General features: G+C 41.7%; 1 protein-coding gene across 7 annotated transcripts in view; it reads right to left on the bottom strand.

Annotated features, from left to right (window-relative positions):
* The window catches only part of nlgn1 (neuroligin 1), a 324,543-nt gene that overhangs the window by 206,580 nt on the left and 101,883 nt on the right, over positions 1-16,080 (bottom strand). For 3 of the 7 annotated variants that reach the window (XM_030049461.1, XM_030049464.1, XM_030049463.1), the window contains one exon: positions 1,077-1,229. In XM_030049461.1, coding sequence (XP_029905321.1) covers positions 1,077-1,229 — 153 coding nt within the window. Of the gene's footprint in view, positions 1-1,076; positions 1,230-11,316; positions 11,377-16,080 lie in introns of all 7 variants that reach the window. The other 4 variants (XM_030049458.1, XM_030049459.1, XM_030049460.1 and 1 more) reach the window with 3 other exon arrangements.

The following is a 16,080-nucleotide window of genomic DNA, read 5'->3' as shown; positions in this document are numbered from 1 at the left end:
AGAATCTGTGGAATTACAGCACCGAAATGGAAGTCGAGACGACATCCGCAGCTGCTACCTGCATCATTTTGGGGAAATCACAACATGAACGTCCTTCCAGTATCAGTTCAAAACACAAAACCAAGCTCTTTCAGCACAAATTACGGCAGTGTGACGATACGATATCAAGGACGTTTCATGCTCGTTTGAGTTAATGTCAGACTTGGCCTCCTCCTGAGCTGGTACCACCATCACATCGTGCACTGATGCCACCTCACATTGTGTCGGGAGATAACACCAGATATGTTGTCGCCCTGCAGATGTCTGCAAGTTGAAAAAGCCGAAAATTGGACCTTCTTTTCAAAGGCACAGCTCATCTTTGACCATTTTTAAATTACCTGTACCAGAAAATAGGAGGTGGAAACATAACCACAGCTTCATGATGAAGGGTCAGGCTCCCAAACTAGGATCTGAAATCTCTCAGATGTGACCCAACAAAGCAGAGGCGCAGACAAAGCAGAGAAAGGAGAGGAGACTGAGGACAGGCGAGAAAGGGAAAGAGAAGGGAGAAAACTGACAGCAGATGCCAGTTTTGAGATAGCAGATCCCAGTGATCAGCAACAGCAAAGAACAGCAAAACCAATCAAGGAGCTAAGGGTTCAAAACTAAATTCTAAAACCCTGTCTGTCTCACAGGAACCAGGGCGGAAAACTGAAGGAAAGCCGAAAATACAAACGAAAAAGCGATCGGAGAAACTTGTATACCCAGTTTGAGCCTTAAAATTTTGACTACCAGCAATCAAACAGAACAAATAGAAGGTTGGGGGAAATAAGACGGGAAAGTTCAGAGAGGCAGAGATTTTTAAAGAGAGAAAGAAAGAAAGAATGGGAGAAGGAGAGAAGTCAGGAAAGGCAAAAGAAGATGTTTCTGCATTCAGGGGCTCAAGTATCTCGGATGTCACCAACAGCAGAGCGAGGAAAGACCGAAAGGACAGCAGACAGAGGCAGACAGGAGGGAGGAAAGAGAGGAAGACAGGAAGACAGGATAGGACACGAGTCAAACCGAGGCCGGACTCGGCGTGTCAAGCGCGGCCTTACCTAGGACGCCCAGCCGGTAGTTGACGGTTATCACGATGACATTCCCATAGCTGGCCAGGATGCTGCCGTCAAACATATTCCCAGTTCCTTCCATGTAGGAGCCCCCGTGGATGAAAACCATCACCGGCTTGGGGCTGCCACTCTCCCTGATGTCTGGAGGAAGGAGGGGAGGAAGAGGAGGAGGAGGAGGAGGTGGAGAGGGGAGAGCAACTGATTAGACGACAGATTGAAGGTGACAGCCAGAGATGCAATTTCAATACTTTAGGGGGGCTTTGGCCTCCTCTTTAATAGTTTTGTAAGTAATCTTGGCACATTGGCTCTTTGGTTCGGGGACCGTGTTAGTTTGAAGCGTCAAACTGTTCATTTTCTCACGTGAAGCCCATGACATGTTCCTGGTGACTGGGCAATGCAGTTATTTCATTTTTTTCCCCCCTTTAATATACAGTATTTTTTTAATTTCATGTACATATTAATAAAATAGGATATTTAATGGTGCGAGTTTTAATTTTCTTTCCAGTCGACGGACTGTCAACATTCGAGTGTGGCAATCCAAACTGTCAAGCCAAGTTGAGGTAAAAGAGTTGTTTGATTAATTTGGTGGAAAATCTAATAAAAAGTGGCATATTAAGTTTGACGTTTTTATGGAGACACATCACCCCATTGAAACTTTTAATTTGATTTCGGGTTAACATTTCACATTTGTTTAGCTGTCAGACAACGCCGCCTTGATTTTGAAACCGGCACACGAGATATTATTGGCACTTTGACCATCGGAAATTAAACTGAACTGACAGCTGATTGGGGCGCCTGCCTTTTTAAAGATGGATTTCAGTTAATGTCCGTGATACATTCAGGGCCTGTGTTGGCTCGGCCTTTAAATTACAGCTCAGTGATTTCCATAATTATAGTTTAATTAGGCAGTACCTAAATAAAATATGAGGTATGAGAGTCTTTTTTTTTTTTTTTTTGGACAAAAACAGTGCATGTTAAGACCTTGAACTATGACTTCCTTTAAAATTTCCCCCTAAGTAACTTAAAACGTGGATTTTTATTTATTTATTGCTTTAAGATTCAAGATGCCATTGCTTTACGGCTGCAGCATTACATCAATCAGATGTCTTATGCATCATTTCTGCAGGACATATTTGGTATATTTGGAAACCCTGGGATATCAGTGGGAATTCAAAATAAAATTCTGCAGGTTTGAACAAAGCAGTCATGCATTTGTAATGACAAACCTACTGCGGGGACCGTGTGGAGCTCAAGGGGCTTATAACATTTCTGTCACATTTTATGCAGCTGTCATACAGAAATGAGAAATGCTATGAAGAAGCAGTAGATGTAATTGTATTAAGAAAGGATGTATTTTCCTCATGGTGTGAGAAGAACCACCGTTTTGAACCGTAAATATGACGTCAAGGTCAGGACGGTGGGAGGCCTGCTGGTGGCAGCAGAACCAGCTTTGTTCAAATGTGTCATCTTTTGTTTCCGGCTGATTACAGCAGAAGAAAGGAAGCCGTATTGTAAAGCTTTAGCCCTCGATGTATTTCTAATACCGAGGCCGGGCTGCGAGTGAGAGGGATGAGAAGAGTTGGAGAGATCTGACAAACGTGCTGCGCTGTACGTTCAAAACAAGGTTTCACTTTCATCTTCTGTATCCCAGCGATGAGGCTTTTCATCTTGGTTCCTAACTATCTCCATCAGTACATGCAGCCGCGCGCATCGTTTATCCCACTGATGTTTTTACCACTGAGGGGCTCGGGTCCAGAGAGAGATCACTGAGTCTGTGGGGAATTAAAAATTAACCAAGCGCGGAAACAGAGAAGCGCCACCTCACAGACAAAACAAAACAAAACAAAACAAAAAAGATTTCCAATCTCAGGGAGAGTATGAGACACAGAAAAATTGTGTATGTGTGTGTGTGTGTGTGTGTGTGTTTGTGTGTGTGCATGTGTGAGAGAGAGAGTTGTTCTGTGTGCAGAGCACCAAAAATGCAAATGACTTCACAGCTTGCTAGGACTGCATGCAAATGTGCTAGTGTGTGTGTGTGTGTGTGTGTGTGTGTGTGTGTTCTACTCTATATGTGCATGTGAGCTGTGATGTGATATAAAAAGGGACCTATGACCTCTAGTTACGGATCCCGAGGAAAAAAGCAACCCATATAGAAAAAAATATTTAAATTTTTGCTTTTTCCCTTTAAGTGACCCAATCCTCAGTGACTTACGTTAGCTTGATGCTACTTTCTATGATGTATACTGGGAGTTTATGTCATAACATTTCAATACCAGGTTAAATAGTTGGGTAAACTCCGTTAAGGCGAATAAGAAAGTGAGTTTCCCCTCCACTTTTCTGTGTGAGAGTAAATCAAGCTGGAATACAGAAATAGGGAGATTATGCAGGGACAACTGAGCAAATAGGAAGTTATGAAGTGACAGGGAGAGCTAAATATTGCCGGTGGTTTCTATGAATGTGTCACCTGCAGAAAAACAATGATTTACATCTCAGAAAAGAATGACGCCGAACTAGACTACCCCTTCTAATGCGATTTTTCTTTTTTTTCTGTCTGTAAAGTTCTAGCTAGAGAGTAAAATGAGACGCATCTGCAGGGTAAAGTGTCTCTTTGTGTGTGTGTGCGTGCGTGTGTGTGTGTGTGTGTGTGCGAGCATGCTGTTTGTCCTTTCGTCTGTCTCAGCGTGTGCGGCGCTCATTACATCACTTATGTCATTCCCTGTCCTTTGTTGTGTTTTTCGCTCCCAGTTGCTCTTTCTGTTCGCTCCGTCGCAGCAGGCAGCAGCCACAGTGTAGCGGCACGTCATAACTCTCCTCTGGAAGGCTTCCAGAAACTCCTGACAAAAAAGGTCAGGGAAATGTGGCGAGCCTGCATGCATGTGTGTGTGTGTGTGTGTGTGTGTGTGTGTGTGTGTGTGTGTCACATGTATATGATTGGACACGAGGAGACAAGGAACACGCAGCAAACCGCAGAAATGACTCATGATGATGATGATGGTGATGATGATGATGGTTCTGACTTAATGACAATAATGGTGATGATTATGATAATGACGTTGATGAAGATGCCGAAGACGATGAGGGTGCCGACCATGACGACGCTGATGATGATTATGGTGATGACAAAGATGGGGGTAGTAGTAATAATGATGATGAGTGTGATGATGATAATGATGATGATGGCGGTGACAGCCATGACAGCAGTAATGATGTCGGTGATAACAACGAGGATGGCGGCGATCATGACAGTCTTAATGATGATGATGATGATGATGATGATGATGGTGTTAAAGGTGCACCACGAGGGTCACCTAACAAAAAAGACGGAATTAGCACATCGTTCGGTGGATTAGATTAGATTAGTGCTTCTTTATGTCAGTGGAGGGTCCTCACCTGTATTGAACCCTTAGCAATTCTTATTAGGCCTTTGAGAAGGATGATGATTTCAATCACGATGAAGAGGGGAAGAATTCGAATGTCAAAGACGATGCACATGAGGATGATGATGATGATGATGATGATGGCAGCGACCACAACAAGGAAACACTGACCGTGACGTTTCCCTTCATCGTTTCCTTTTTGCATGTGTGATGCTTGCTGTCTGAGATGTTGCTCTGTAAACATGAGGACTTTTTGACCTGGTGGTGGCGCTGTGGCGGTCCAATCAGGTTTATATCCAAATTACCAAAGCCCAAAGTCAAAATCCATCGTTCCTTAAAGTTTCATCCACAAAAAGACCAGCAGGAGCTCAGGATTCTCAATCAAGGTCTTGGATTGAGGGAGCCGAGTCGATAGTCCCATTTCATTGATTTCTGATTGTGTGGCACAATGATAATGATGAAGATGAGGACGACGATGATTATGACAGTGATGATGATGATGATGACGCACCTTTGTGAGCCTTCATGTATGCATTTTTCGACCCAGTAGGGAAGCTTTCTTGTATTTTTGTTGTATCCTCCCTGCAGGAAGTAAGGTGTGTGTGTATGTGTGTGTGTGTGCTCCGGTTTTACATGAATACATGAATTATTATTTCACTCCTGCAGTGCAGCACATCCGATGCAGCCGTTCGAGCTTCCTCCATTCTTCTTTACTTGAAGGTCAGCGTTAATGAGGTGAGGTTAGGATGGAGCTGTTTGGATAAAGCCGGAGCATTTGATGGATTTCGCTGATTAACTCGCTGAAAATCTAAAACCGCACCTTTAGGATTTTAAGTTTGTGCAATCCAGGTCCCCGTGCAGCTTCCTGGCAAGCTTCAGCGTCTGGCCACACTGAAGAGGCAAAAAAAAAAAAAAAAAATATCTGGATTCTCTAAAGCTGCTTCCCCCCCTTTTTTTTAAATCGAGAAATCTGTGATTCATTGAAGTGATGTCCTGCTTTGTGAAGTGAATCCTGCTGTTTTCTGCTCCGTCGTCCTGCTTGAGGTGAGGCGATGCTGCACAGGGGGAGATTACTGGAACATCCAGTGTTTACATGGTTATTTGGATGCCCAGTAAAGGCCATTTTCCCCTGGCTGAGGGTAATTTGAGTTGAGGCCAGTTTTCAGGAGTGGTGTTTTGATACAAGCAGCAACATCCCACCGTCCTCCAGAGTTTTCGCAGCGAGGACTGAGATGAAAGGTTGTCGGCTTCAAGTCGAGGCAAAATGTGATGAAAACCTGTAGGTGCTGCGGCCATTCGCTCTTCCAGGAGGTAGAGGCGCGTGCGAGCCAGTCTCTCGCCATCTGATAGGTGCCATGTGAGCGCGGAGTGGATCATTCCTTCAAGGGTGAGGGTATGATCAAAGAGATTCAGGTGCTTTAGATTTCCCCCAGCAAACCCTGAGAGAGGCCCCCGGGCTGTTGCTACAACTTCTGTATCCTCTTTCTCTGTCGGTGTAGAGGATTTATCCAACCAACAGCAGATGCAAGGAGCAGAGGTGTGTGTCTGTTTGTGTGTGTGCGTGCATGGTTGTGTGTGTTTTTTTCCGGCCTCCAATTTTTTTGCTGCAGGGAGTGCAACCATGGGGAAATGGAGGAGAAAGCCACAAACAAAATAAGACCCACAGGTAGGTAAAATGATTCCTGAAAGTTGGTTCCTTTGCAATCAATACACCGGTGCTAATAGTCCAGTAATTTTAGGCCAAAATTGGGGTCAACCTAGGGCAAATTGCAGGAGAAGCAAACTCAACTGATTTTGTATCCTCAGTTTGTCCTGAGTGAGGGGGAAAAAAGTCCCAAGGAATCCCATTGGTGGAAAGTTCTGAAAATCACCTCTTTATGACCACATATTACCAAAAACACTGTTTTTAACACACAGGGGAAAGGGGTTCAAAATTTTACTTTCAGATATCACTATAAAAATTCACAAGTTGATTACACACACAAGGACAAGAAAAAAAGTCAGTTACAAGTTCTTTGAATTATTCTGTTTACACATGCATATCACACATTATCTGATTTAATATGCACTAATAAGGAATATAAGGAATAAATGCCATATTAAAATGATATTTAAACAGTGAATTAAAAGGTTACTATATATATAGTAACCTTGAATTAAAAGGTCAATCAGATAATGTGTGATATACATGTGTAAACAGAATAATGTGGTCATAAATAGGTGATTTTCAAAACTTTCCACCAATGGGATTTCTTGGGACTTTTTTTCCCTCACTCAGGACAAACTGAGGATACAAAATCAGTTGAGTTTTTTTTTTCTCTTGAAATTTGTCCTAGGTTTTTTCATAAAATGACTTGACTATAAGGCAACTCATTGGCCAACTATCACCTGCTTTAATCATAATCAAATGCATGAACTACAAATATGTAATGACCTGCAGATTTAATGTATCCTTAAATCCACTGTATTATATTAAGCATCATACTGTCGCTAGTATGTTTTCAGGAGCTGATGTCAAAATGAATTATTTGATTTGGTTCAGGATTGGCTGAACAAATGGGAAGCCTGATCACAACCACTGTTACTGCACTAAATGTAATCATAGCATATGTATTTGACTAGGACTTCCCTCTTGGTAGTACACTGTCATTCTGCTACCAAGAAGACAAACCAGCTCCATCAGCTAATGTCAGCAGCAGACTGCAGGATTTCCATTTGGTCCTGTGTAAACTAACATGTCCCGAACACCTGTGACGATTTAGACAAGGTGCGCTCAAACATTTATTGTTCCATTTCATATTTATCTACAACTCACATTGCTTAAACATTTGGCTAGCTAAGATTGATTTATTGTTCCCTGGTTTCACATAAGGTAAGATTTGTTATTTTTTAACATTAGATTGTTTGATTTAGTTATTTTTTCCTTCCTTTATTTTATTTATTTATTCATTTATTATCACTTAAAAAAAAAAAACCTCAGTCGTAACAAATCATTTCATCTCATATTCAGCCTTGTAAATTTTTTTTTTTTTTTTTTAAAGTGGTGAAAAATTGCTAATGGGATGACATAATCCTACTGTCTTTTAAGGATTTTTCTGGGAGCAAATACAAATATGTTGAAACAAGGCGGCCCACAAGTATCATGAAAATGCCACTTGATTCAATAAAATTCTGGAAACAAAATGATTACAAGTGGGTTAAATCGCATTGGTAGATATTTTACACTTGTTTAATGGAAAAAAAACAAAAACAATATGAATATGAAGATGCAGATTTTTGTGTTTCAGTTTACGTGTGTGTGTGTGCTCAATCCTTTGCTCAGGACATAATGTTTGCGTCGCTGGCCTCGCACACTGTAAGAAAACAAAAAAAAATGCTGGTTTTGTGTCGCTTTTCACTCATGTATTCTCATTTGCGGCGACGCTTACGGCCAGGAAGCACGTAACCCGCGCTGCGCTGGTGTTCAGCTGCTCTTGGTGTGTGTGATGTCAAGCAGAATGAGGGCAGCCTCAAGAAAAACAGTCCTGTGACTAAGACACGTCGACAGGGGGAAGCGGTGGATTCTCCGGATGAGGAGGGCAGCATTTTCCTCAGCTGATCTTTTATGATCCGTTCCTCGGCTCCAGGATTGTCCTCGCACTGTCAGCAAAACGTACATCCTTGTACCCTCTACATATCCACAGGAAGATTAATATCACATAGGTATCGCTGTGTAATACTTTATGTAGGGTGCCGGGGGCCCCTCGAGAGCCTCGGAGCCACCGCGGCTCATGACATCTCTGCTGCTGCGTGCCCACATCGACTCACCCACTCCAGCGATATCCTCCGCAGTCGACTCGCCGTCCAAAAAAACCCTCGGCTTCGAACAAATCCCCAGCTCTCAGGGACTGTCCTGTTTACATCTCTATTCCCAGCACAAAAAGGATTACAAACACCAGATTTGCGGAGTATAAAGAGATTGTAAAATCCAAGATTTCCTGGGCGGGGGGGGAGGGATTGTCCTCATTGGGTTCGCATCTCGGAGGCGACAGGAGGTCAAGGGTTAAGAGCATAAAGATCCGCTGGGGACTGAACAAGCCGATCAAGCCTCAGGAGGACAACGGAGTGTGTGTGTGTGTGTAAGAGAGAGAGCGAGAGTGTGCATGCATGTGTGTGTGTGTGTGTGTGTGTGTGTGTGTGTGTTCTCAAGCATATTTTCTTCTATATTAAACTGGATTAGTAGTCTGCCCTGCATCCTTTATTGAGATAATACTTGAAGCTCGCTGGGATTTCACTGTCTTGATCTGTGTGAGCTGCGTGACTCTCTCTAATCTTTTTGGGGTGTGTGTGTGTGTGTGTGTGTGTGTGTGTGTGCGTGTGTGTGTGTGTGTGCATGCATGTGCATATGCCTACTGCCTATGTGTCAAAATATCTCCGTGCATGGATGCTTATATTTACCAGTGCATGTCTTTGTGTGTGTGTGTGTGTGTGTGAGCTCCCAGGAAAACAGCATGATGGCGCAGATCAAAGGGATCCGGATGGTTGTGAGTCTTATTTGGATGTAATTGCTGTTTACTTCGTCACATTATACAGTAGAGGTGCCTTATTAAGACTTTCTGCCTGTCATTAAAGTTGCAACGCCGTGGCTTTAAGGGGATACGGCTCTATCTCAGGGTTTTTTTTTTTTATCAAGGACACTTTATTCCTAATGCGACTTTTCAAAGGACTGCTTGTTTATGGCAGCTCAGCTAGGTTCATCTTTTCATATTATTGGGACTAATGGATTTTCAAAACAATGGCTTAACTTGGAAATGGCACATAATTTTCGCGGAGAGGAGGCAAAGTTTCAGTGGTGCCGGCTTGGTCGGGGATCCTTCAGGTCTTTTGAGCGTCTGTTTTTATCAGCCGAGACACCAAAACTCATCTTGGATTGAAAGCCTGACTCTTTACAAGCTACAACAGCATGTGGGACTGTCTTCATTGATGAAGACGTATCATTATTTCCCATTTAAGTGTGTATGGTAAGCTGTGCAGAAGCTATTTCTTTGAATCATGGGGTTTAGTTGCAGTTTTTGTTTATCTGTGGAAAAGATATTTGTCTGATTTGATTTAGCTGATTCACATTAATAGATTAGATTAGGCAAATAATTGAGTTTGTTATTTTAATTGAACCAGGAACACACGTTAAAATAATATTATTAAAATAGATGAGTACATACATACTGCACATAATCACCTTGCTGGACTGGTGTGGGATCCCTTTCCTGGCATAGCATCTACCCAATCACCTCTAAACACCACGAACACAACTTTTATGACTGATTACCGTCACTGTACTGTGAATTTATTCACTGATTGGATACAGGGAGCATTGTACTGCATGGCAGGAAAGCCCTGCTGCTCCAGTTACAGTTCTACAGACACTTAATCCAACACTGCTTGAATTGAATCTGAATGCCAAAAAAACACCTTTTCAGAATTTAGGCGACTGGAAAGAAGGAGGCCCTGAAAAACAATGAATTCCAGTGACTTATATTTATTATTTATATTTATCTTATATTTAGATTTTGACCATTCATTCATGACCATGCCGTTGTGAATTTGGAACGATAGGAGGCTTACTTTGATAAGGTTAAAGGTCAGTTCAGCTAACTAGCTACCTTAGATTTGACTTGACCTACAACTTGACCAAGATTTAACCTAGAATTTAGTACGACTAGACTGAATTTGTCCCAACTAGTAGCAAAAGCACAATGCTTTATAATATTAACGTCCGCTTCTCTTAGTTTCCCTTACCTGGCTTTTTTTTCCCCTAACCACCCACTGAACTTTCACTCAATCACTGGGATTAAATTTGATTAGCTCTACAGTCTTTAGCTTTAGTAATCCTCTAAGAATAATCAACTTGAGGTACACCTCCCAATCAGGTATTATTACTATCAGGTAATAATATTAGGTATTATTAATAATTAACTGAAAATGCAGGGCTCAAATTATCTCTTAGTAATTTCCATGAAATCAACTCCAAACACAGCAGCCAAAAGCTGGCACATTTTGGTTTTGCCTGGTAGGTTTGTCACTTCTACGAGCCAATTTGTGTTTTACGTGTCTAAGAAAACAACTACTATGGCAGCCAAGCAATGAAACCCCCTGATTGATCCAACTGCCACGGTGGCTGCTTGACCAAAATGTCAGCTTGGCATGTTGGTTTGCGGTAAATTAGCAGGAGCTTTGCCCCGTTGGTGATGAAACCATGCCAGGAAAGACAGGAACCCACAATGAAACAAACAAATAAAAAATGCTTACAGTGATACTGATCTATTATTTTGACATTGTTTTATAGAGTACATGTTACATACCAAGGTTAATTGTTTGATGCCCAAAACTAACACAGGTCTAAGAGTTAGTGGAAGTGAAAAAGAAGCCAATTAGCCATTTTTTTGGTCAATCTTTTCAACATCATCTCATTTTGGAAAAGAGAAGATAAAAAGGAAAAGAAAAAAACATGCAAAAATGTGTTAAGAGTTGGCTAAAGGGTTAATAGTTACTTGATCTGCTGGTGGGATGCAACATAGAAAAGTAAAGAAAAAGTAAAGAAAATAGCAAAGTCAAGCAGAGAACCTAAGTTAGATCAGTAATTATCAAAGAATGGTGGTAGACATGTAAACACACTCTTTAGACATCAAGCTGAAAAGGACAAAACACATCCAGCCCAAAAAGAGTTTACGAGTAAAGAGCAAAAAGAAAATGTCCATCACTCAAAAAAAGGACAAGAAATGTAAGAAAATCAAAGAAGAAAAAAATTGGAGGAGAAAGGGTAGGTTTTGTTTCCCTTGTCATGCAAATCAGTTTGGCATCGGGGAAAAAAATACCTTCGTCGTCCGTGCGGTCATTATCACCTAAATCATCAGTGTGTTTCTTTGTAAGGGGACCTATAGGGACCAAGAAGGAGAAAATGGAGGAAAACAGGATGATCAAGAACACACACAGCTTCAAAAGATGCTCTCAAAAGATAAGAAAGTCTGTCAATGTTAAATGTTTCTGTACCCTCCTTTTGGAAAAAGCTCCAGTTCTCCTGGCAGGGAGACTGGGTAAACATTACCACTCTGTCCATTTCACATGTTTACAGTAGGATCTTACTGTAATTACACACATGAATCATTTAAGAGAGTAAAGGAGCAAGAAAAGAGGGACTTTTTTCAAAAAAGAGGTGAAAAAACATGTTTTCTTTGTTGAAAATGAAGAATTAGCTGAGGATAAACCTCTTAGGGCCAAAAGATATGAATAAACCTCTTTGAATCAGTGCACATAGTAGCATCAATTATATAAAATGTCTGAAACTTGTTACTGTAACACTGGAAATGATCACTATGAGCAGGGAAAATGGAAGAAACCGTAAAAAGGGGGGTGCGGGGAAATCAGCATTTGTACAGTAGAATAACAGCAGAGCACTCAACAGAAGCCTGTGACAAACTCCCCCTGTTGCATTTTGAGCATGTGAGGAGTGTGTGTGGACATGCACGCACACACACACACGCACACACACAACTTCACACGTAGATTTAACTGCGGGGGCGGTACTGTGAACCATAATGTTGGGATGAGTGGCCTACTTCGCCGAATTTTAATGACAGAGGGAGAGAAAGAGAGATGAGAACAGAAGATATTGGAGAGTGGGCAAAGTGTTTTTTTTTTTTTAATTCTTTTCTTTTTTTATACACATTTTCTCTCCCATTTCCATTTGCCAGCCATGATTTTTTTTTTTATGTTTCCTTATCTGGGACTTTTGCACATTTAGCAGTTTCAGCTTGAAACAATTAGGCAAAATGCCACCATTGTGAATATGGGAAAAATCTTAATCATTTTTGAAGTTTTGCATTTTGTAAAACAAATTGGGCATTATTGCCTCGGTCTAACAGCCATGCCAAAGTGATAGCAATTGAATAGTCAAGAGTTGATGAGTGTTTAAATCCATCAGGGAAAGATGTCAGAGGCTTCTATTTTGAAATTAGGAAATCACTGTTTCACATTTATCTATATAATGTGCATACACAAACACACTTGAGATATAATAGCAATAATAAAGACAGACACATATACTTACATACACTCAACATATAAAAACAGAGGGTGACACACACACACACACACACACACACACACACACACACAGACTCAAAGCAATCTGGAAGCATGCAGTCTTGACTTGAAGCATGTAGGTAAGCAGGTGCATTGCTCACAGGAAGGTGGACTGGCATACTGTACAGGCAATGCTTCAGCTTTTACACACACACACACACACACACACATGCATGCACTCGTACACACACACACACACACACACACATGCACAAACACACCCACCATTAAGAAACAATGTCTGTGACACAAGACGCCGCAGGGCTTGGAATAGTGACCCACTGAGCCGCAAATGACCACTCCGGTCCTTTCCAAACCACCGGCATTAGTCACAGCAGCAATTTTATGCAAATCTACCCCCATCCAGTTCCATTATATTCTATAGAGGCAGAATACCACTCAATTTCAGAAAGCACGCTTTATGAATTAAGACGATAAAGGTCAGAGGGGACATTGTAGGAATAAGGTTGTACGGTAAATGTAGAGTAAAGGCCACGCTGAAGATAGCGTGGGTTCACCACATCTGTTACAGGAGCAATGAAGAGGAGATGAATGTTGATAACTGGAAAGGTTCAGTCTGCAGGTTTCCCCTCGCCGACTAAAAGGGCGCTGCTCATGTTGACGAATAGTGATCCTTCCATCAGTCTAAATCCCTAAATGAAGCGGTATTTTATTTTAAGGCTAACCATCCCTTACTCTCCGCTGACTTGAAAGGGGGAGCAGACTCCCTGCATATCATTTTCTCCTACAGCAGTCTCCCAGCTCTGCCTTTTCTGAATTTGACAAGCAAATTGATAAGCGAGAGCTGACTTGTGCTTTCTATGTTGCTGAATAAGCACCAAGACCCAAGATTCACTTCATCTAAAAATGTGAAACGTCTAGGAAACACAGAGCATTAGCTGTCCCGGGATATATCACCCGTTTTTGAGTGTGGGTTATACAGACGATCGCTGTCAAAGGGATGCACCGTGTGTTTTTTTTTTTTTGTTTGTTTGTTTGGGGAGAATGCCCCATGAGTGAACTTGTGCACTAAGAGATGAGGGCACAGAAACCAAAACCATCCATGTGCCCCTGGTAGACTGTTGACTCCGCTGCTCCATGCTAACACTGTAGCATACATTATGTTGATGAATGCTTACACTTGTGCATCGTCAGTCAGCGGTTCTCAACCTTGGCTCCGGAGCACCCCAGGGGTCCTTGAGGGTGTTCCACAGGGTCTCCAGAAAAATTAGGAATATGTTATTGTCACTGTTACTTCACTGACAAGATGTTAAGCATGCATAAGATTGACTGTTGATAGGTTTCACACTCTTCAGTGTTAATCTGCCAATCTACAGTATAGACTATTATGGAATAACTAAATCTTATCAGATGGGGTTCCCTTATCTTATTGCATCTTATCAAATATGGGTTCACGGCCTAATGCGCATCAATTTGTGGATCCTTGACACCAATCAGGTTGAGAAGCCCTGTCCTAGGTGATAGTACACCAGTATTATCCAAAGTACAAACACTGACATCTGCCTGTGAAGAATCTCGGTCATCCAGGTCATAATATTTCCACAGCATATCCATGTGTAATTACGCCAAAGGCAACTGGACTTTCTCTTCAAGATAAACAGCAACTCCAGTTGTCTTTTACTCATTCTGGATAGGTAAACTGACAATTTTGTCGCTGAAGCTGTTAACACTTGATTTACATCCTGCACACTCATACATTTTAAAACTGAAATGTAATTCATTCCATCTGGGAGATATAAGCAGGTTTACTCTTGGCTAGCACAATTTTCAGTAAACACGGGGAAAATATGTCTTCTATCGAGTCAACACAGTGACAGATTGTGTTCCTACTCACTTTGTGAAACTAGTAGCTATGAGACCTACACAATTTTTGCAACTTTTAAAAAGCCTTCAGTGCAAAAAATGTGCACTTTAAGTAGATGCATGTGGTATTCTCCTGGAATACCGAAAAAAATGTGATTTTTTTTTTTTTTTGGTGGGTGATAGTGTGCACGAAGTCAAATCATAATCATCACAAGCAGTTACATATATAAGTTAATAGGTGTACTAGGAAGCTAAGCAGACGATATTAGCTGATTCTATATTTGCCCATATAGAGCAGCACCAGGTTTATTTTCACTTCAGGCACATTTGCTATAAAAATCATTCCCTTCTATTTTCACAAAAAACAGACCAGCCATAATTTGACCAACTAGTCGCCCAATGTAAGTGGTTATGAGCCTATACGCAACCATCAAATTTTGAATCGTAAGTATTTTTCTACTCCTGCACAAATATATTCATGATCTACCCATTTCAATTCAAAAAATCCATCAATAATATTCGCACGTCTCCAGAAATACATAGTGATTGCAGATTCCGCAGCTGCATTAAATTCATGACCTTCAACGTGCCTCAAACCCATATTATTTGCACACCCAAAACAGAAGAAGTCGGTATATTTTATATAATATATATATATATATATATAAGTTTGAGTGGGTGACATTCGAAAAAAATATATATCTTGAAACAGAGAAAAAGACAATGTGCAGAACATGTGCTGCTATTAAGGTGGCGTGTTGTTTGACTGGAGGTCAGCTGAGTTCAGAGCAGAGAAGACAAGTGCATGACAGCTGGAGGCACACACACACACACACACACACACACACACACACATGCACACACCCCCCCCGAAACACACCAGATGGCAATCAGATGTCAATTCTAAACTGCCCGCTGACAAGGGGGTACGAGCACTGACCTGTACTTCCTTACCTGCCACATTCTGCTTGCATAGGTGTGTGTGTGCTCGTGTGTGTGTGTGTGTGTGTGTGTGTGTGTGTACTGACACTTGGGCGGCCTCAGCTGTCTGGAGTTCTGTTTACTGATTAGGAACACAAAACTCTTCGACTTTGGTTTCTCTCTCCCTTTCTCTCTGTTCACACGTGCGGTTTAAAAGCTCCCACTTCCGGGTTTGTGACGTTAAAGGTAAAAATGGAGTTGCGTTCAGGTTACCTGGAACTGAGAAACATAACCCCTGTTGTCATCAGGTTAACAAGCTGATGAAAACACGGCTAGCTTTCGCTTTGGCCGACAAGCGTGGGTTTTCATAGCCGTCGCATGAAGAAAAAAAAAGGGGTTTGGGGGACCACATTTACATCAAATGTGACAACTGCATTAAAAATGTTTGGCTGTGGCTCAGTGAAGTATTATCTGATCAAATTTCCCACTGTTCACAGAAAACAAAGCTCTGTGCGCAGCTATTTTGAAACTTCACAACTGTTGCACGTTGTTTGAAATGGCGGGACGATCCTCCCATCATGCCTCCATCCCTCCTTCAAAGGTGCCATGTGTCGGCTTGTCATTTTAGCATCAATTTTAAGACATAAGGATCATGACTTTAAACAAACTGTCAGCCTCTACCAGCCCCTGCACTGCATTTCACATCATGTGCCACTGGGCGGAGCTGTTGGGAAAATCTGTTGGGATTGCTT

Source organism: Myripristis murdjan, chromosome 4 (genome assembly GCF_902150065.1).
Source record: "Myripristis murdjan chromosome 4, fMyrMur1.1, whole genome shotgun sequence".
Lineage (NCBI taxonomy): Eukaryota > Metazoa > Chordata > Actinopteri > Holocentriformes > Holocentridae > Myripristis > Myripristis murdjan.
Note: the sequence above shows the minus strand (reverse complement) of the source record. Positions and strands in the feature narration are given on the sequence as shown.